Below are 22,991 nucleotides of genomic sequence, written 5' to 3' on the forward strand. Positions count from 1 at the left end.
CATATCAGCGGGGGGTGCACAGACGCTGCCCAACACTAGAGGGTCCTCTCCGATCTTGCCCCGGAGAAATATTAAGCGCCCCTGCATGTCTGTCCATTGCTTGAGATGGGTATATGGGACCCTGCGGTGTATCAGGATTGCCACCCCTGAAACCCCCTCGTAAAGCCTGAAAAACTGTTGAAACCCATAGCACTGGATAAAGCCTGAGTGGAAGAACTGTTGAAACCCATAGCGCTGGAACAGGGGGTGGGGGAATCATATCGCCCGACGCCCGAACCATGTTGTTTTTATCGATGGGCAAGAAGAATTAATGTCTGTTTTGTCCGACGGACAAGAAGACATTAAATCACGTAAATAAAACAGGCTGTGGGCACTCTGGGGCGGTTGTCATATAGCACCAGGGAGCTCAGCTTCAACAATCTATGTGGTATAGAGAATGGGCAAAAAGGATCATTCCTCCTGACGGCAAGAGAGCTGTCTCCCGTACTAACATCTGGTCCTACAAACATTGTAAAGGTATTCTGTGCTGCCTGCGAACTACAGTATAAACCAAACAGTACCTAAAGGAATGGGCGGGTACTGCAATATTTGCTATTGATTTTCCATAATATTCTGTTGGGAAGGGTGCCTAAATAACTTATAAAAGTTGATTTTTGAAGGGTGAGACCAATGCAACGGGCTTAGAGAATTTAAGAATGTTCCATTGGTTGGCCCTGAAACAAGATTCTGAAATGTCATATTATGCTCGGTCTGCCGGCCCAGTGTATATAAAATGCAACATTTCCCATTCATTCTTTTAGAACTCATTCAGGAAAGCCCCTCGTCCCAGTAAAGAATGTATAGCTCACCCCAGTGACCAAATATTTCCCAGAAAAGGACCCTCCTTATTATGAAGTGTGCCACAAGAGTGAAAGGAGCCCCCATAAGTCATTTTCACTCTTGTTATGAAGCTGGCTCTTCCCCCACTGTTTGAGGTGTTAGCGCAACCCCCCCACCCCCGAAGTTTTGGTCTAGTTGTGCCCCTTCTAATCACCATACAGAGGGGCTGCCTGGCCTACCTGGATCAGGCCTCCCATAGCTTAAGTTTTCCCTTCAGTCTGCTGTTTTTAGGTCTCGTAGCGAAAACACAGCGCGTCAGCGCTGTGTCTCGCTAGAGATCTATTGTTAGCGACTGTGCTTCCCAGGAGACAGTCCCGGCCGCGCGCATCGCCTTGGAGCTGATTTGAAACTGGAACGCGCGCTGTGGCCAGGCGCTGTCTCCTGGGAAGCTCAAGCACCACACACGCATGCGCATACACACACACAAGCGCCCATGCACGCACGCACATACATACATACAGAGACACCCCCCCCTGACACATACACACACACGTGCGCACACACACACACAAGTGCACCGAGGCCCCCCCTCCCCCGCCGTCACCGTCGCACACATACATACACACACGAGCATACACGCACACACACACACACAAGTGCACCAAGCCCCCCCAGCCTTTTGGAACTTACCTGGCCAATGTCGGGGACTCTTCTCTCAGCACGCGGCGCCCAACCTCCTGCTAGCGCGGCCCCGGGGCTCCACACCGCTCACAGGAGCCCCGGGCAGCGAGACGCATTGACTCCGCCTGCCTCCTCTTCCGGTCTGGACGTGGCCCCGCCCCCGTCACAGGCGACCGTGCCTGACTTCCGGGGCGGCCGGAATACGACGATTTCATTGAAGCGCGAGCCTCTCCAATTTGGAATTGTACCTGCATTGCGCAGAAACCTGAAATCCAAGGTTACATATTTTTTTTCTAAAACATAAAAACATCTACATGCAATGTGGATAAGCATTGAATTACTCGCTAATCTCGAATGTCTTACAGGAGAGATTGAATGTGTAGAGTGTGTAGCGAAGATTGCATTAATAGTGTTTTAAGCCACTCTGTTTTCGACGCATTTAATGTTTTATCATGTTTCGCTTCTATTATGATTTTAAATAATTGTCAATAATGATCCCCAATATGATAGAAAGACGGTTAGACGCTGCAATAAGTATTTTTTGCTTCACAACCCTTGCTAGGGCTCACAGGCCAGGACAAAGCACGTTTAAGCTATCAACTCTAATATTATAGAACCATCACTGCGCTTAGGCAACCGGCGAGGGCAACGATGGAGGCCTTTAAGAACCCCATCACCCCACGCCGTTTTCTTAAACGTCAACAGGGGAAAGGAACTGAACGAGGGACTGAGAATAGTCACGTGAAAGGGCTCTGGAGTTAACGAGACGCAAAGAGATATGTATGCAGCTTTAACATTCCTCTTCAGCCTCGTAGCGTGCTCTCTGTCAGCAAGGAGGTAACAGGAGCAGAATCAATCCCAGCCTTACCCCACCGCGAGTTAACGTCCACGGAATGGGGAATAACCCAGCAGACCCAGAATTACCGACCTTTTCCTAAAAGTGCCCCTCCTTACTGTTGGTGGGGGGGTTTACTGGTGTCATTGGCATCTGTTTTCAGCAGGTGATGGGTGCCAGCGGATGGCTGGTGTTGTTCCGGGCTCTACAGCCATGCCAGGGTCGGGAGTTTTGTCCATATCCCTAGGCCCGAGGAACTGGGTCCTTATGCCTTTGCTCACAGTCACTCTCCAGCCACGGGTTACAGACCACTGAACTGCTCTTTGTGAAACGGAGTTCAATGTTTCTGGACAAGGTAATTTGGGGGTCTGAAGCACCAGACCATTTGTTGTCCAGAGCAGTATCACCCCCCTCCACCAACTTCCCTGTATGCCCCACTAGACCATTCAAAATAAGGCCCTCATTATGGAAACATGCATTTTATAGAAGTTTCTACTATTGGAAAGTTTACCTTTTAATAGTTTCTGTCCTACTAGTACTGCCATTCAAACTGCTCCAGCTATTTCCACATTTTCGCTCAAAGAATTGCGTTCACATCCTCTTCATGGAATTCCCGCTTGGAGGGAAACCTTACATGAATGTCATGTTATTCCTATTTGTACAGTTCAAACTAGCTTATTTATAGCTTTGTGATGCATTCGTTATGAGGTAGGCCATCAAGAATCTGCAAACCTCAGAGGGTATCAGTCATTTATGTCTGCTGTTTGTTGGGGTTTGGCTGAATGAGGTTAAGAGACAGCAGGGCTTTAAGTGGGATGAAAAAACTGGGGGGTCTCTCCAAGGGGTGTGGCCAGTGTAATTAGGGACGTGGCTTTACACATCTTACGCTAAAAATCTGTGTTTAGCATAGTGTGCAGCCTGACTTGCATTTTGCTGTTTCTGTCATTGCATCCAGATATGTGATACAAGTAACATCATACCTACAAGTAAGGACTATTGGCTTTGTCAATGGTTATTAGTTGCATAAAATACATAAGCTGCAACTAATGCTTGCCTTGTTACATATAATATTAAAAAAGCTTCCAATTAAAGCCCTGGTGACCTTACCACAATGTTGCTGCTCTTGCGTTTCAGAAAGAAAAGGGAAATCCAGAAGGAAAATGACTCTTTAAAGGATTTCCCTTCCCCCACAACGCTTAGCTGCCATGACGTCATGCCATAAATTCTTCTAGTGAGAAGTGAGCAGTGTGAGCAGTGCACATCGATGTGCCTGCTGTCTTCGAAACAGGTCTCTATCGGCTATGTTTTGTGCCCTGGCGCTTTTTTCCGGACTGCAGTGACATGCTTTCAAAAAAAAGGAACCGCCTGTGCCAGGGCTCAAAACAGAGCCCGATAGAGACCCGTTTCGAGCCCCCCTTAAAAAAACTGCCGGTGCTCAGACCCCTTGAGACCCGGCCCACTTAAAGCCCTGCTAAGAAGGATATAAGGAGAGGAAATTAAGGAGAAACCTTAAGCAGTTTAGAGAAGTAATCGCACCAGATAATGGAGTGTCACACATAGATGCCACGCACCTCACAGGAGATTGCATCACGCAGTCACTTGGGCTGATCCAGTAGGTCAGAGAGCTCCCAGATTCCTTGGGCAGGTTAGTTCATTAAATGCCACCATTAAGAATTCTATAGTGGAACCCCATGTTTTGTCAAAGCACAGCAGTGTATTTGTAATACTCTTTTCCATACCTAGCCCCTCCCACATCTTGTGCAGCCAATCCAGTCAAGTCGGGACACTCTCAGCTCCCCATCTGGAAAGCAGAACCTGCTTGGCGGCCCCAGATGGCTGGCTCTCCCTCGGAAGGTTTGAGAGGATAGATTAAGGCATTCGGAATCTCTTATAGTATATGGCTTGGGATCCTAATCTGTGTCATAGGTGTTGTTTATGTCAGACAACATGGCCTCTCAAAACTGTTGAATTTTTCGGGCAATATATTGCCAATAAGCCTCACTACGGAAACTATAACCAGTCCATCACCCCTTCGGCATCAAAGAAGTCTCCAATTTTCTTACAATTAGCTTCCGGACACTTAATGTAGCAATCGCCGTCTTTAGCCGGTGGGAAGTCCGGGTGGCCTATAAAAGAGGTGAAAGGGGATGTGTGAGTGGAGAGGTGTCGGGACTCCTGCACCGTGTTCCATATTCCCACCGTAGCCTTAAGAATTGGCGAGATATATACCACAGCAGGTCGATGTTTTTTTAAGTACCCAGGGCACCTTCCAGATATGGGTTCCTGTGACTACTCAGTCAATGAAACACTAAGGTTTCCCAGAAGTGAGCCTGTACCATTCAATCATTTAACGCAGCTGGACAGCTTGGTAGTATCTTTCTAGGTGTGGGATTCCCAGATCTCCGTCCTTCTGCTGAAAGTCAAATACCAGTTTTTGGCAAAACACGAACCCAGTGAAAGTGTATGTGATAGGGACATGCAGCATTAATTAAATCCCATGGGCCATCAGGCTGTGAAAGCATCTTGGTTGCTTTAGTTTTTTGCAGGGCGTGGGTTCCCTGGCTCCTCCATCTTGGGGGCCTACCACTCGCTGTACCCAAACTATTACCCGAAGTTCCTTGTTGTTGGGGCAGAATGCAAAGACTAATTACCTTTTCACCCCAGACCGTCAACAGCTCAATGCTCATCCAGCAAGAGTAATAACAATGATTTTGGTGTAGGGCTGTAAATACCTTCTTTTGATAAAAATACAATCTCTGAATGGGCACTATTCACAAGATCCAAGCTAAAGAAGATATACTATTGTTGGCGTCTCATTCAGAACCACGCAGTCTCAACAATCACAAATCACAGTCTTCGATTAAAAAAACCTCCGTTCGGAAAAGTGCACCTTGAAGTCCATTTGGACACCACCACTGCCATGCACACACAGACCCCACCACTGCCATGCACACACGGACACCACCATAGCCATACACGGACACCACCACTGCCATGCACACACGGACACCACCACTGCCATGCACACACAGACACCACCACTGCCATGCACACACAGACACCACCACTGCCATCCGCCACATCACTCAGGGGCGCCCACATCACTCTGGGGGCACCACCACATCACTCTGGGGGCACCACCACATCACTCAGGGACACCACCACATCACTCGGGGACACCACCACATCACTCGGGGACCCCACCACATCACTCGGGGACCCCACCACATCACTCGGGGACCCCACCACATCACTCGGGGACACCACCACTTCACTCGGGGACACCACCACTTCACTCGGGGACACCACCACACCACTCTAGGTCACCACCACATCACTCAGGGGCACCACTCGTCACTCGGGGACACCACCACATCACTCGGGGGCATCACTCGGGGACACCACCACATCACTCGGGACACCACCACATCACTCGGGGACACGACCCACTTCACCCTTCCACCAACTCAATTACAATAACTTTTATTTAAGTATTAAAAAAAACGAAAAGCCATTGTTATTTGTAATATCAATACATCTAAGTCCTGTAAATACAACTCATATTGCATTACAAATGCTATAGGTGTCACATTTGCAAATGTTATAGCTATTGGCATTGTCATACACAATGCCAATAACTCAAACTTTAATGCTGCGAGACCTATTGCATTGCAAATGATTGTTTCAGAGAGCTGTGCTCCGCGCTATGGCCTGACACTTTTGTGAAAAAGAGACGACTCTGGTAACCATAAGAAGCCCTGGTACAAACGTTCACACCATCCCTGGTCACTTCTTCCCCATTCAATCCGTCCATTTTCTCTCTCGCCTTCTGTCCTCTCTCTATTATCCCTCTCTCCCTAATCTCTCTCCATCCTCTAACTCTCTCTCACCTTGTTTAAGTCTCCACTGAGCCTGCTGTAGAATAGCACCTGAGGTGCCAGGAGCGGCGGGAGGTTTGTCGCAGTGCATATGGAACCTGTTTGTATTTTAGCCCTTCAGGTGTGGCATTGGCAGGCTAGTGCAAAATGGGGACGGTCTTGCAAGGCCATGTTCGCTGGTGGCCGCCACCAGCACCCCCTGGATCCTCAACCTACAGATGCTTTCCATGGGTCCAAATTGCCAGAGGGATTGGGTCAAACTCGATGAAAGAATGGAAGGCGCTTTTCTATTGTAGTGATTATATCCTGCCTTCTTGGTTGTGGATTTACGTTATGATATTATTGTGTGTTTTGTAAACGTGGCTCTCTCTATTTTATTGAATACAGGTGGGACCGATCAGGTAACTGATGCTGTTGATAACGTACACAAAGATGTGAAGCTGATGGGATCTCAGATGCAGGACCTTCTGGCAATGGGTACGCACAGTTCTAACATAATTTCTTCAGCTCTAGAAACTTATAAAATTACTGCTTGATTAAAAGATGCCTCTTCATTAGGCCAAACATTCTCCCAACAAGGGCTTAACAGAGACTCGGTCAATTATGTACTTGAGGCCTAGTTCTTTGTGTACAAAATAGGCAGGGGTACCCTGAGGGACTTTCAACATCCGTCTTTAAAATTTGTTTTGTGCCGTCTGTAATTTATCAACCACGGTGTACCTTCAAACCTCACTGCCATACAGGACATTGGAGGTACAAAAACACTGGTATAATTTTAAAATCACCCCCATAGACCGTGTGGATATTCTGTGTGCATTATTGGCAATTGCACCCATGGATTTTTTCATATCCCTTAGCTTCCCCATCTTCATGGTTTTCCAGTTTAGTCTGGCATTGAACTAAATGCAAATGTATGAAAAAGCTGGAACCTTAGCTAGACTGTGTACCTGCCTTGTAAGTTTTTGGTCTAGTCCCTTGACTACCTAACTCCATCACAAATGATTTAGTCAAATTAGAGAACACGTCCAATCCATTCATAAAGGAGACAAACTCATCAATTAGGGCTTGCAACGCCATAGGTGTAAGCGCTATAAGGACAGCGTCATCTGCGTACAACAGAACTGCTCTCCTACCTATTCTCGGTGTATCGGTCTGTAAAGATGTCAAAGCTAATTTTAATTCATTAATATATAAAGTAAATATAAAGGGGCAAGAATACACCCTTGGCATACCCCTCTAGAGCAATTACAATTATCAGTGAGTCCCCCTTCTTTGGTGAACCGGACTGCAACTGTAGTATGGGCGTAGAAAGTCATTAAAAGATTTATGATTGTTGGCTCAACTCCTACCTCTCCAAGTAACAGCCACAATTTGTTATGATTCACTCGATCAAATGCTGCCCTAAGGTCCATAAAAGCCAAGGAAAGGGATACTGCTTTGGTGATCGTGTATTTAGAAATTAAAAGATAAAGATTCAGGCACTGGTCTACTGTTGATTTACTAATACGAAAGCCATATTGCACCTCCAAAATGATTTGATTTGTATCTGCCCACTTAGAAAGCCTATTTAATAAAACCCAACCCAGAACCTTAAGCCAGGAATCAATAAGGCGAATAGGGTGATAGCAGTAAGGATTATCCCTATCTCCCATTTGAAGATCGGGACACTAGTGGCGGTGGACCATGAAGGTGGCATGGCTGCAGATACTGCACATTTATTACCTGAGTCAGGAACGGAGACCACACGTCAATATTGTTCCGATACAGATCCGGAGAGATTCCATCGGGTCCTGGGGCCTTATTTTAGGGCAATCCCTCAATTCCTATCCTGACCTCATCAAGGAGGAAGTTAATAGGTACCTCGCAGGGCAAGGGCTGTAATTCATTAATGACTCCCTCTCCATGACCATAGTTGTAAACAGCCTGTAAGTGAGCCTTCCATTGGTCAGAGGTAATATGGTGACATAAATTCGGCTTGTCCGGTTCAGAGAAAAAAGAACTGTTAATAACCTTCCAGAAAAGAGTGCTATCTTTTAGATCGTTTGCTTGTATCAATTCATCTCAAGCTTTTCTTTGTATCAGGCACCTCCATTCCTTGATGGCCCTTGTATAATTACTCTGACAATTAACCACCCAGGATCTGGGGTCTGTTTTAGGGCAAACTTAAGGTTCCTAAGCACCTTGGAGCACTCGCTGTCAAACCATCTCAGATTTTCCGAGCAGGTGAAAGGTACTTGGACTGTTAGCAAACTTGCAAATGACTCGGCGATAACAATAAATGATCTAACTATTTCTTCCTCTAAGGATGACATATCTAAACACTTTAAAGTCTCCTGTTGCTGCAATTTAAAAAGAGAATGAATAAAAGCACTAGTATGTACCTGTGACCACCACAGGTGCCTCCCCTGATCTATTGCTGATAGTGCACCCGCATTTCTACCACCTAGAACGATCTGGATGCCCTGTACTGGAGCACAAGATTCAAACGGGTTTGGTCACTGAAGGTACTATGTAGAATTGTAAAGAGATATGAGACGACCCAAGGGTGGTGAGACAAAAATAAAGTTGATGATTGTAGCCGATCCCTTCCCGTTATAAGATGGCAGCTGGTCACAGTTTGAGAGGTTAGGTACCTTATCTAGCATGAATATTTGACCATGAGTGTTTAAAAGTGCATTTAGTTCCCGGCCATCTGGGGAATGCTCCATGTGCCGATCGTCTGGGAACATGCATATGAGAAGGTCTTGTGAGATTTGTCCAATGTTTGGGCAGAAGTGACAATTAAAGTCTCCTAGCAACATAAGATTCTCCTGAGGGAGATCATCGCCCGGTAGCATTACCAGGAGGCCCGTAACTCCGACAGACTAAAAGGGCCCTGCTTTTTTAAGTTTTGCCTAGCGATGCAGCGCCTTGCGCTGCTCGCTAGCAAGACTTATTGTCGCTGTGTAGCTAGCGAAGTGGGACATGAGATGTGCACGAGCTTAAAAACCAATTGCAAACAATGGTTGTGACCGCGCGCTTTAGGAGACACACGCTGTCGATGTGCGCGCTTTAGAAGACACGCACTATGAGCGCGCGCGTCTCTTCTCGCGCTCTCCCATACTTTCAGTTTCACGCGTGTGTCTCCTAAGGCGCGAGGTCACAGCCATTGCAAAGTGTTTGGTGCGCTCGTCAGCAGGACCGAGCGTGCAGCAAGGCAATCTCGGCTTTTACGAGGACGGGCGGGCGGATGGGGGACGTGCTGCCTGGTTAATGGGTGCTCGGGGAGACGTCTTATTCCATGGACGGGCGAGGCCTTCTGCAGCTCCGGAGGAAGAGCCGGGAACCACTGGCATTGTTTCACCCGGATCAGCGATAAAGTAAGTTACCATGTTGAGTATGCTAATGAAACCCATGCAGCTATTTCTGTAAATACATTTGAACTGAATCTCTTGGTGCCTTTCAATGTAATGTATGTTCCCTGTTGGATACAAAAATGTGGGTATATCTATCATTTGCTGATATCTTCCCTGTGGTGTTATTTGATTGTCGGTGTCAACATTGGACATCATACTTTGCTTTCTAGTGGACTCAGTGGCCGGGAAACACTTTCAGTAAACAGCCTCATGATTTTAACCGTGGCATGCCACTTCATCAACCTACCATTGCAAATGCTTCTTTATGTCTCTCAACGAGAGTCCATTTACTACATTTCTGCAAACCCAAAACACGGAAGACCGCGAGGACAGTACATGGTGAATGAAGAGTAAATGAGCAAGGGGGCTCCCTCTGGGTAAGGGTACTCAACATGCGGTCCCACCACACACAAATTGTTAAAGAGCTTCTGCAGTAACCCAACAGCATCACATTGTTACTTACTGTGTTGCTTCTGGAGTTGAAATGCTGGAACGCGAAGGTGCCAAACACGAACCCGGAGACCACAACGCCGGTGGTCTCCCCGTCCGTCATCCTTCAGCGGCTATGGAAGACCTGGGTGCTCTGCCTGTTCATCCTTCTACGGTTTCCCCCATGCGGCTATCTTTCGGGGTCCCCCGTCCGGCTGTGGAAGAGGTGCACTGGCACTCGCAGGTCGCACCAGTCCTCCTAGGGGCGGGCAAGTCAGAGCAGCAGGACGGTGCCTAACAGACAAATGGCAGCAGAAGCGCTCACCAGGACGCTTGCAATACGGAAGGATCAGGGCTTTAAGTGGGATGAAAAAACTGGGGGGAGGTGGATGCCCACCCGGGGCACTAACCAAACAACACATTGGGGATTGCAGGGAGAGCTCAAGGGCCCCAGCTGGATCCCCGCATGGTGCAGGACCCGGCAGTGCTCCCACCCGGAGGGAGCAGCTATTTATGCTGCCCATCCGGTTGCTAGCAATATCTGTTCTCCCGCCTGGTTCTTGCATCAGTGTGGCAATGAAACGTATCACAAGTCTGCTCCCAGCTGGCAGGAGTATTTTTTAAATCTTTCTCCTACTGGGAGAAGACTTAGTGTTAGTTCTTCCTTGGTGGGAGATTTAAAAATGCTCCCCCCAGGCAGGAGCAAACACAGGCAGGGAAACTACTGTGTCCCATGGATGGGCTCCCCTGGACACAGTAAGTGAGCCTGGGCCATGAAAGGCTCAGGGAGGGGGGCTGCGCGGAACCCCCTCCCTTCTAATTTAACTTTCGGCCCTGGGGGAAGGGTGTAGGAAGCTGGCTCTGTATATACTATCCCAAAGTAATATATAGTGTGTACAGAGTCAAGTGGATCCACAAAGCTTTAAAGAGGTTAACGTAGATTATACTAATGCTCTCTTTTGGGATAGTGTTGGTGAACAGTTAGGCTTATCAGAGGGCAGTGCTAAGCATTTGTTATATATACACAGGCCAGAAATGATTACACTCACTCAATGACTGAATCCAAGACCAATTGTTTCTAAAACCTTTACTTTGTGTATGTTTATTTCGTAGAACCAAAGATACTTTGTTGCAGTTAAATAAGTTTTGCAATATCACTGTTGTTCAACACACGAACATTAAGCTTGTTCAGGTAGGCAAGCCATCGGAATGTTGCTTATCCTAGACCTTCCTTCCCCTTCTTCTACCCAATATTCAAAGATGCGATAATTTCTTGCATGTTTTTTCAAAATGCTTTTTTGAGTCTCATGATATTGAATTCTATGGTTGACAATTTGATTTCTGCTTTTAACAGTCTGTCTGCCATTTTTCTCTGGTTTGCGCACTGCAAGTTTACATCAATAGCTGCTCTGTCAAATTTTGTCTCCTGGGCTATACAAGTATCTTGCATTGCCAACAGTTCTGCGACAGAATATTCACTGGTAGTATTCTTCATTTTCCAGTCTCATATGATTCCCTGTGAGGTTCTTTAAGCATGGAGGCCATTGTGCGGTTTGATGTAAGCTTCCCAATCTTCATCAATTGTGTGTTTTGGGCCTGTGTAGACATATGGTGTACTTCACGTATGTCCCTTTTTTCCCTTTCTAGTGATACCCAAGTTGTTGGGGATCCTGAGTTCTATCATCTTTAGGAACGAGTGTTTAATTTCTGTGGTCCCAATATCTATAGTCTGTACGTGCTGAACTGCACGAGTTCTGTATACCACTCTGGTGCATTTATTCTCCTGTCCTGCATCACCTTACATGGTATTCTGCTCAGGTTGGGGCAACACTCTACAGGAGGTTCAGCCATTAACTGATTTTAAGCTGTTTTCGTTGCTTGTCAGGTGTACCTTTCCCAAGTACCAATCAATACTTCCACCAATAAGTTCAAAATCACTTGTTACCTCATATATCTCTCTATTTTCTGGATTTTAAGTGTCTTAAATAGTCCCTGGCTCTCTCACCTCTCTTCCAGGAACAGTATGTGGCACTTCCTCTCATGGAACCAATCTTTCTGGGCTCCTACATTGATCTCTGCCTCTCAGCGGGGTGAGCAAAGAATGTTCCGCCTCAACTCACCTCTGTGTACCCCACAAAGGTCAAATTGCAGCATTGTGTCAGTCAGCAAGATGGTGTGGGTTAACCCAATGCATGCAGATCCATTGTTCTCTTGGAATGGCCCTGCTGGCTCCTCTAAGGTGTGTTGGGTTTCCTCACAGATCTTTTCTCCCACTTCTTCTAGCTGCCCGGTCTCCTCGCAGATGACTGGGATTTCCTTTCTGGGCCCAGACAGACACTGACCTTCATTGATGTACTCATTGACGTGGAACTATACTATCAGCTCTCCTACTGGACACTGTCAGTTCAATATATTGGGGCAACAAATGCAAAGAAGTCAAATATCCCGTGGATTTATGGGATTGACAGGTGGGGGATGCTAGATTTGTATCCTGTTAGCCTTTTAGTTGGCTACGCCCACATTTGTATCATCAACTTACTGAAGGTTGTTCATGTTTCTTCTGCCAACTTTGAATTCACATCCTTTTTTCAGAACAATATCTCTTTACATATTTTGCATATATGATCTATAAAGGGTGAAATAATGCACCCTTCTCTAACCCTTTTGCTAAACTGGAGTCGGTCTGTTTCACAATATACTACATGCAGTAATGCAGCATGGCACAAATCCCATACATAGATCTGCATTTAGGAATATGCTCTTTATTACACCATAAACATTGCATTTGGTGTGCGAATTATGGCTTGTATGGATGATGTGCAAGTTATGGTTTTTACTCCTAATCATAACTTGTACACTTGTGGTTTATCGTTTTTAATTTGTAACCATAACGGCACATTACTGTCCTATGTTTTTTTGGTAACTTTCTGAGGTTGAGGTGTTATAACTATATCTAACCTTAACTCCACTTTAACTTGAGTCCATTTCAGTTACTTTTTTGTAGTTTTTTGATCATATACCACACCCAAGAGTTTGCTGCGTTCTATATGCTGTGAGAAGCGAACCGCCGCTGCACAGGGCCTTTGGCCGGGAGTAGCAAGAGATTTGCTGCAGTGCATAAGCCAAATCCTTTATGGGCAGCCAACACCCACGGAGAACTACCTTCGGCCTTGGGTAGCATGGTTAGCCACATGGCCAGGTACTTCCCCAACACTCTGCGGTTGACCAACCCCCTTCTGCACACAGCTTTCTTTGTTGGCTGCAAGGTCCTGTGCCTAATCCTCCACAGGTGACGAGTCCCCACTGTGCCCGTTTTTTAGGTTGGGTACACAGCTTGCCTCTAACCATGCCCTGCGCTTCCGTAGGAAGTCCTGACCCACTGCGCATGTCCTTTGGTGGTGCGTAGTGGGATTTAGCTGCAGAATAAATCCTGTACACAACCCTCTACAAATGACAATGCCCCGCCGCCCATGGCCTTCGGCCCATGGCCTTCGCCTGTGCACAGTGGGGTTGGCATCTGTCCTGGACCTACTCCCTGCCCTGAGCAGGTGTTGGCCACAAGTCCTAGCCTTTGGCGAGAGCCTGTCCCAACCTTCCAGAGGCCGCTGTAAGGCCTGGACTGTTGCGATGCCCTCCACCACACCGCCGCATGCAACCAACCCCACTGGTGGCTATAGACGTGGACTCTGTACTTTTTTTGCATTTTTCTCCAGGATTTTCGAATACTAAGAGTGATTATTAATATTGGCCGATTCCTGGGAGTTCCTATTTTAGACGAGAAGGCACGTTCTATGCAACAACAAAAAACAAGCATTTACAATGCAATGGTTTCGCCTTTGGAAAAGTTAGAGCTATTGGCATTGTAAATGACAAAATTTGTATTTATGTGTTGGTTTTGAAAACATATAAATAAATGGCATTGTCATTTACATTGCCATTAGCTTAATCTCTGCAGTCCCTAGCACTCCATAGCACTCCCTAGTCACTCTGCACTCCCTAGCACTCCCTAGTCACTCTACACTCCCTAGCACTCCCTAGTCACTCTGCACTCCCTAGCCCTCCCTAGTCACTCTGCACTCCCTAGCACTCTGCACTCCCTAGTCACTCTGCACTCCCTAGCAATCCCTAGTCACTCTGCACTCCCTAGTCGCTCTGCACTCCCTAGCACTCTGCACTCCCTAGCACTCCCTAGTCACTCTGCACTCCCTAGCACTCCCTAGTCACTTTGCACTCCCTAGCATTCTGCAGTCACTCTGCACTCCCTAGCAGCACTCCCTAGCACTCTGCAGTCACTCTGCACTCCCTAGCACTCCCTAGCACCCTGCAGTCACTCTGCACTCCCTAGCACTCCCTAGCACTATCTAGCAGTTGGGTACAGGTGCTTTCAGTCGGCTATGGTGAGGTGTCTGTCAGATTTCACTTGGGATTTTTGCATGCATACACAGACAAAAACACAAATTCTCATCTCAGTTTTAAAAGCCCTAAAATGATTTGGTTATTTTACAAAATATTATTTCCCCTTACTTAGTCCCCCTACAGACCCGCATCCATCTCTCTTTCCACTGCCCCTAATGCCCCTCTTTGAGTCCTGCCATCATGTAATATATTTTAACATTATATGCCAGCGTGATTATGGGGAAATCTGAAGCTCACCCATTCCCCCTAATCTTACTAATCAAGCAACACCTCTGTCAATGAAGGCTAACATGTGGTTCACACAAAAATAACCAAGCAAGAATTACTACTCTGAGGCAGAGCTAAAGTGCGTTCTATATACATTTTAGTGAATTTGTAACAAAAGGTCTGTAAAACAAAGAGATGTGTCTTTGACCAGACCAAAAACATGATACTCATGGCACCTTGTTGTTTTGTCCACTAGAAGATAGAAAGATTTTAAAAATGCCAATAAGGAGGGGGATTGCTTGTGTGGTTATGGAGCATAGATTGAGATGCAGTCGTACTAGCGGACACTCTTTCCTCTAGCAGAGGCAGCAAGCGGTTCAGGTGGTGCATACTACGATATGGTGCGTTGCTTTAGGTTGTGCCGCAGGTGAAGAGGCTGAGGCACGGGTCCCAGAGGTTCTCACCTAACTACCCTTTTGCGTATTTCATCGGTCAGACATTTCCTTCCTTGCATAAAGGCCTCTTACTAGGTTACCGCACGAAGCCTGCGGAATACAAGATGTAGAGCAGGGATTTAAGTGTGATGAAAAACTGGGGAGTATCTCAAAGGGGCGTGGCCTATGGAATTAAAGGCGCGGCTTAAACACCCCTAAACTAAAAATCTGTGCTTAGCATAATGTGCCGCTGGACTGATACTTTGCTGTTTCGGTCATTGCATGCAGATATCAAGATACAACAAGTAACATTACACATAACAAACCAGGACTATTGGCGTTGCCACTGATTTTTAGTTTTATAAAACAAGCATCAACTATGGCTTCGTTGTAAACAGTACTGAGAACGCTTCCCTTCTGAAATGATGAGGCAGTGAAAGAACTAAAACAAGTCTCTTTGAAGTGACCTCGAAGGCAATGAAGGGTGGCACTGTTGCAGAGTTAATATTATTTTCACCCTAAGGGTGAGGGCAAAAATTAAGAGCCCGATAGGAACCCGTCTCGGCACCTGCTTTTTAAAACTGCCGTGTTGAGCCCTGGCAGGACCCGGCACAGCTTTGGTGTGGCGACAATCGCTGAAAGACCACAGCACACCGTGTCTTTAATGCCGTGGCAATCCCCATATGGCCCCTTCATGGGCAGAGGACGACAGAAAACCACGAATGAGGGGACGCAATGCGGGAGAAACTGGGGTTAGTACTCGCGAGGCGGGGCTCTCCAGCCAGACAAAAGGTATGATAGGGTTAAGTTAAACACAAGGACAGACGAGCCGTAGATGGAAATAGTCCTATTGCAAACAATACTCTTCACGCACATTTTCCCTCCTAATGAAACGCAGCTCTCTTTACTATGTTGGCGCGTGACAGCACCCATTACCACATGCACACACATGAACTCGAGCTCGTCTCTCTTCACAGTCCCCCGAGATCCACTGCCCCCGTCAGCCGTTACAGGCCTATGAACAAAAGAAAAACCAAACACATACCGCAAAGAGTGCAGCGGGAACGAAGAATAGAAGCCGGGAATTAGGGTTTTCACTACGGCGAGGGTGACTGAGGAACGAAACGCAGCTCTCTTTACTATGCTGGCACGTGACAGCACCCGTTACCACATGCACACAGATGAACTTGAGCTCGTCTCTCTTCACAGTCCTCTGAGCTCCGCTGCCCCCGTCCGCCGTTTCAGGCCTATGAACAACAACAAAAACAAGCGTTTACAATGTCGGAGACACGGACAGCAGGAGGGGGGGTGAGAACGGGCACACGGACAGCGGGAGGAGGCGTGGGGGCGGGAACGGGCACACATGGACAGCCGGAGGGGGGTCGGTAACGGGCACACGGACAGCGGGAGGGGGGTGCGGGGGAAGACAGGACAGCAAGCACTCACCAAGGACGACTTCTTCCGGCGGCGGTCGGCGGAATGACCCAAAAAAAACTCCCCCAAAAAAAAAACGCGCCCACAGCCGCATGACGTAGCGAAAAGCCTAAAAATCGCCGGAACGCCCACGAATCTGCTCGCAGAATGACGAGCAGATCTCTCTTCCAATGGCTAGCCTCCATTTATGGAGCTAGCCAATGGAAAGAGAGGGCGGAACAAAGCCACACAGTGTAAGTCATTAGATTTCGCCTGCGCGAAAGGCTGCTTGCGCAGCTTTCGACAGGCGAAACCTAAAAAGGCACAAAAACACAAGTGCTGAAAACAGCAGCTGCTCGCAGTTTGGTCATTTGCGTTGTTCCTCTGCACTTGTTCTAAATCTTTGTATCAAACGACGCAGAATTATGCTGTGTGACATAATAGCATAATTTAGGAATTATGCATAACAACAATAACACAAAATTACTGAAATTCCACAAGATTACACTGGCAAGGGGTTTTGGCTGAAGTCCGAACACCTGAAATGCAGTGTTCTTGCCGCATTTGGCAAAGGAGCTATGCAACTCAGTTGGGCACAGCAGCTGAGAAAACCTCTGGCTGACTATCTCTTTTGTCCCAAAGCCAAAAGAGAGATGGGCCTGTGCTTTAGCACCAAGAATAACACATTTTTCTGCCTTGAGAAATTAGGCAACATTCTGGCTCTCCTCTCGTGAATGGCATTCCTATATGTGTGTTGTGTAAAGTGCACACAGTACTTTTAAAATCTAGCCTGTTAACATCTTCATCGGTTTGCCTGCCTCGTATTTCCTCAAATTATACATCATTATACATAACCAGTCCTACAGAAAATGGGATTTTGACCAGCTTTGCTTTGCTTGTTTGTTAACTTGACTGTCAGTTAAAATGTGGGTCTGCCTGATGGATACCATTGATGGAAAGTGGGAATAGTAATAAGCCACTGGCATTCTTATCAGTGTAAGATTCATCTACGTTTTGTGTGGAACTATCTGTTGTTATGTTTCTTGTCTGCCTTATGCTTGCAGTTTGTAGCTCGATGGATTTAGGCCCAGATCTCTGTACTGGGGTGAATGTATGACATTGTTCTGCATTCTGTCCATCAACTGTGGTTTTTGCATTGGTCACCCCGAGTGGGATGGGTATGCTCAGACGTGAGTCCCATGCTCTCCACACCACTGGATTCAAGCAAGCCGGGCTGAAGACGGCTGGAATGCCAGAAACCGGTCTCGGAAGCTTGTTTCCGGTCCAGGCAAGGCATGGCTTGGCAGTTAGGGCTGGACTGTTACCATGAGGCACAGGGTCAGACTGATTTGCATATGGCCATGTCTGAACTGGGGTGGTGTGGAGTGCAAAAAACCGATGGATTTAGGCCCAGATCTCTGTACTGGGGTGAATGTATGACATTGTTCTGCATTCTGTCCATCAACTGTTGTTTTTGCATTTGTCACCCCGAGTGGGATGGGTATGCTCAGACGTGAGTCCCATGCTCTCCACACCACTGGATTCAAGCAAGCGGGGCTGAAGACGGCTGGAATGCCAGAAACCGCTCTCGGAAGCTTGTTTACAGTCCAGGGAAGGCATGGCTTGGCAGTTCTGGCTAGACTGTTCCCATGAGGCACAGGGTCAGACTGATTTGCATATGGCCATGCCTGAACTGGGGTGGTGTGGAGTGCAAAAAAACGATGGATTTAGGCCCAGATCTCTGTACTGGGGTGAATGTATGACATTGTTCTGCATTCTGTCCATCAACTGTGGTTTTTGCATTTGTCACCCCCGAGTGGGATGGGTATGCTCAGACGTGAGTCCCATGCTCTCCACACCACTGGATTCAAGCAAGCCGGGCTGAAGACGGCTGGAATGCCAGAAACCGGTCTCTGAAGCTTGTTTCCGGTCCAGGGAAGGCATGGCTTGGCGGTTCGGGCTGGACTGTTCCCATGAGGCACAGGGTCGGACTGATTTGCATATGGCCCTGTCTGAACTGGGGTGGTGTGGAGTCCAAAAAAATGATGGATTTAGGCCCAGATCTCTGTACTGGGGTGAATGTATGACATTGTTCTGCATTCTGCCCATCAACTGTGGTTTTTGCATTTGTCACCCCGAGTGGGATGGGTATGCTCAGACGTGAGTCCCATGCTCTCCACACCACTGGATTCAAGCAAGCCGGGCTGAAGACGGCTGGAATGCCGGAAACCGGTCTCTGAAGCTTGTTTCCGGTCCAGGGAAGGCATGGCTGGGCAGTTCGGGCTGGACTGTTACCATGAGGCACAGGGTCAGACTGATTTGCATATGGCAATGTCTGAACTGGGGTGGTGTGGAGTGCAAAAAAACGATGGATTTAGGCCCAGATCTCTGTACTGGGGTGAATGTATGACATTGTTCTGCATTCTGTCCATCAACTGTGGTTTTTGCATTTGTCACCCCGAGTGGGATGGGTATGCTCAGACGTGAGTCCCATGCTCTCCACACCACTGGATTCAAGCAAGCCGGGCTGAAGACGGCTGGAATGCCAGAAACCGGTCTCAGAAGCTTGTTTCCGGTCAAGGGAAGGCATGGCTTGGCAGTTCGGGCTAGACTGTTCCCATGAGGCACAGGGTCAGACTGATTTGCATATGGCCATGTCTGATCTGGGGTGGTGTGGAGTGCAAAAAAACGATGGATTTAGGCCCAGATCTCTGTACTGGGGTGAATGTATGACATTGTTCTGCCTTCTGTCCATCAACTGTGGTTTTTAGGTCGAGGTAATATCCGGTCTGCCGAAGGCAGAACCGGATGTACCGAGATTTAATGTTTTTTAGTGTGAACTATTTGTCCCGCCTCTGTTTTTGCCTCTCTCCCATTGGCTGGCTTCCTAAACGGAGGCCAGCCTTTGGAGGAGAGAGCTGTCCCTCCGAATAGGCTCCGTCCTTTTCGGATTTGGAGGTGTGTTTGGTGTTCTTCTTTCCTCTTTTAGGCCACGCCCATTCTGAGAACACCGAACACGCCCCCAATCTGAAAAAATCTGGAAGCTTGATGCCGTAATTTTGCTGCTGGTAAGGTTGAGGTAGGCTGCTCTCGCTCGCTTTCCTCGTTCCCGCTCCCTCCCGCTGTCCGTGTCCCGCCCGCACAGGATCTCAGCGTCGCAGCTGGTATCTACCTTCCCGCCCCCTCCCGCTGTCCGTGTCCCGCCCGGTTCCGACAGTGCTCTTGGCCCGAGGGCTGCGGCGCTCAGGAGGAGTTCTCTGGTACGTTTGTCACACACAAGCATATATTTTTGAGCATCTGTTTATTTTGTTCATATTGTTTTGTTGCCGCTGTACAGTGATGCGACGCCGCATGTAAACACAGTCCGCTGCCGCCCACAGTGTAGACACACGTGCAGTCTTAACCGCCATTCACCCCGCAAAAACAGAACCGCGCCCACTGCTTTGTTGATACCTTAGGTCAGTGTTTACAATCCTGCGCCTTGTTTCCTCTGTGTTAGCTTGTTTTGCTATGTCCGTCCGATCGCAATGAAGGACAGTTATTTCTCTAATAAAATGGTTCAGTAGCTGTCACGAGCATCATGAATGCTATGTGTACAATGGATCTGATGCACGTGCACCCTACCTTCCAGAGTGTGCGCATCGGCACGTCCTGCAACCTTTGGCCATTTCAAAAAGGAGATTTCGCATCAAGCGGTAGAAACTGATGCATCCATTGGAATTATGGACGTGGCCAAGAAATAGGCAAAGAGAAGTTATCTACATTGTATTGCAGGATCCGGTGACTGGTCACTTGGAAAAACACCACATGCAGCTATCTGCCATGAGCAGTGCGCAGGCATGAAGACGCAGTATCACACTTCTTGAGCAAATACACATTCACGCGTGCACTAAGAGGACTATTCTGGTGGACGTACTTACATTCTGTAATGTTGATTACCATTCCGGGGAAGCCTACACTTGCTCGCCCTGGTTGCTGCATTTGCTGCGGAGGGGGCTCTTACGCCACTGGTTCCTCCACCTCTTTACAAGGAAGGAGTTATGATGAATGACTTCCTAATAAGAGCACAGCATTGCAGTTGGAGCGTTAGAACCGCCTCACCCCCTGTTCCTCGTTTTGCTCGTTTTTCGTCCCCCCACCCCCCTGTCCCTCGTCCCGCTCGCTTGTCTGCCCCCCACCCCCCTGTTCCTCGTTGTGCTAGTTTTTCGTCCCCCCCACCCCCCTGTCCCTTGTCCCGCTCGCTTGTCTGCTCCCCCACCCCCTGTTCCTCGTTGTGCTCGTTTTTCATCCCCCCCACCCCCCTGTCCCTCGTCCCGCTCGCTTTTCTGCCCCCCCCCCCCCATCCCCCTGTTCCTCGTTGTGTGGACAAACCACCTGGTGCACAGGAGGGAATTACAAGACATTTGCTAGAGGAGGAATAGAGTACATATTTAAACCGTTTTACCTTTGAAACTCCTATGAATATTGACGTTAAGTGGATATAGTTGGTGTAGTCTAGATCATTTGTGCATTACTGAACAAAATGAATATATGTCATTTTCACCTTCTTTTCCGCATAGTTCTTACTCCACTGCCCCAAATTTTACCTTTTACCTCACACCACCATCACAAAGCGTGCACATAGTTTTCCCAGTATTTGTTGGAGAGCTGTCGTTTAGGACATAACTTCGGCATGTTTCAAGACCTTCCCTTCCACTCCCCCGTTGATTGCTGGGTGCTGCTTGTACAGATTTGTAGGGAGTGAAGACGTAGTACTAGCACTACAATTTCCGAGAAAATGCTTCAAGAAGGAGAATTGGGTCGTTTGAAAAGAAGGCTCTGCTTTTTCTTTAGTTTGGGGCTTAATGTGCTTCGATGCCTTGAGAGGTGTATAAAGCGCTTTATAGATCCAACAGCGTTATAGTTCATCACAGTTACGCCTCGTGGGGACGAACAGGTCTCATGTTTTGAACTTTATGGGTGTTTGGGTAGACTAGTTAACTATTGTCGCTTGGAGCCGTCCCTAGCGGGGTTACAGCCAAGCCCCCTCATAGAGGTGGGCGAGCAACTGAAGGCTTGAGCAGAAGCCCGGCTGTGGCTCGGACCTCGTCCTCGTGGACCCTCGAGTCTAAAACGAGCAGAGCCTTCGTCTGCCTTCCGCGCCCCTTTCGTGCCCCTTTCGTGCACTATGACCTCTTTCTCCTGTGAGTAGCAGAGGAAGTGGGCGTTGAAGTGACCGGCTCCATCTGGCCTCAGGCCCAGTAAGTAAAACCTACATTGAAACGGGTTTCAGGCCCTATTTCATTTAATTGACTTTACTGGCAAAAAACACTGACCGATTTCTGAACAATTTGTATAAAAACGTTAAAGGAATACATGTCCGTGATACCGGTTGAGGGGCACTATTAGATACAATTCAATGCAATACACTATTAGGATCACAAAATGTCAGCTTCCATGTTTGAGCCTCGCCTCTTTCAGACCCCGCCTTTCTATACTTACACAATTAACATTCAAACCCCTCGTCGCTGCCCTCTTCTCCGATACGATGATGTGAGAGTGGCCAGTGGAGGAGAGCAGGGTCGAACTGGCCAATAGAGTCATCAGGCACGGCCCGATAGGCAGGTCTAACAGGTCAGTGTGATAAAGCTAAATAACAATGCCATTTATTTATGATTTAGAAAAAGAAATAAAAAAATCATAAGCAATGCCAATAGCTCTACCTTTAATGCTGCCGAGACCATTGCATTGTAAATGCTTGTTGCATTTGTCACCCCAAGTGGGATGGGTATGCTCAGACGTGAGTCCCATGCTTTCCACACCACTGGATTCAAGCAAGCCGGGCTGAAGATGGCTGGAATGCCAGAAACCGGTATCGGAAGCTTGTTTCCGGTCAAGGGAAGGCATGGCTTGGCAGTTTGGGCTGGACTGTTCCCATGAGGCACAGGGTCAGACTGATTTGCATATGGCCATGTCTGAACTGGGGTGGTGTGGAGTGCAAACAAATGATGGATTTAGGCCCAGATCTCTGTACTGGGGTGAACGTATGACATTGTTCTGCATTCTTTCCATCAACTGTGGTTTTTGCATTTGAGAAATTGGGCAACATTCTTGCTCTCCTCTCGTGAATGGCATTCCTATATGTGTGTTGTGTAAAGTGCACACAGTACTTTTAAAATCTAGCCTAGTAACATCTTCATCGGTTTGCCAGCCTCGTATTTCCTCAAATTATACATCATTATACATAACCAGACCTACAGAAAATGGGATTTTGGTCAGCTTTGCTTTGCTTGTTTGTTGGTTTGATTGTCAGTTAAAATGTGGGTATGCCTGATGGATACCATTTTTTTTTTTTAAATCTCTTTAATTGCATCAGATTGGACCATATAAGCATACAATCACATGTTGTGTAAATTACATCGAAAACTTCATTAGCAATAATACAAAATGAGCATCTGCAAGACGTGACCAATGATATGACAAATGGTGTAACACATTCTAGAAA

General features: G+C 47.4%; 1 protein-coding gene across 2 annotated transcripts in view; it reads left to right on the forward strand.

Moving 5' to 3' along the window:
- MLKL (mixed lineage kinase domain like pseudokinase) overlaps window positions 1–22,991 on the forward strand; it is a 703,954-nt gene that overhangs the window by 132,765 nt on the left and 548,198 nt on the right. For both annotated transcript variants that reach the window (XM_086945230.1, XM_086945229.1), the window contains one exon: window positions 6,601–6,690. In XM_086945230.1, the coding sequence (XP_086801356.1) occupies window positions 6,601–6,690 (90 nt within the window). The remainder of the gene's footprint in view (window positions 1–6,600; window positions 6,691–22,991) is intronic.

This window comes from Lissotriton vulgaris, chromosome 12 (genome assembly GCF_964263255.1).
Source record: "Lissotriton vulgaris chromosome 12, aLisVul1.2, whole genome shotgun sequence".
Taxonomy (NCBI): domain Eukaryota; kingdom Metazoa; phylum Chordata; class Amphibia; order Caudata; family Salamandridae; genus Lissotriton; species Lissotriton vulgaris.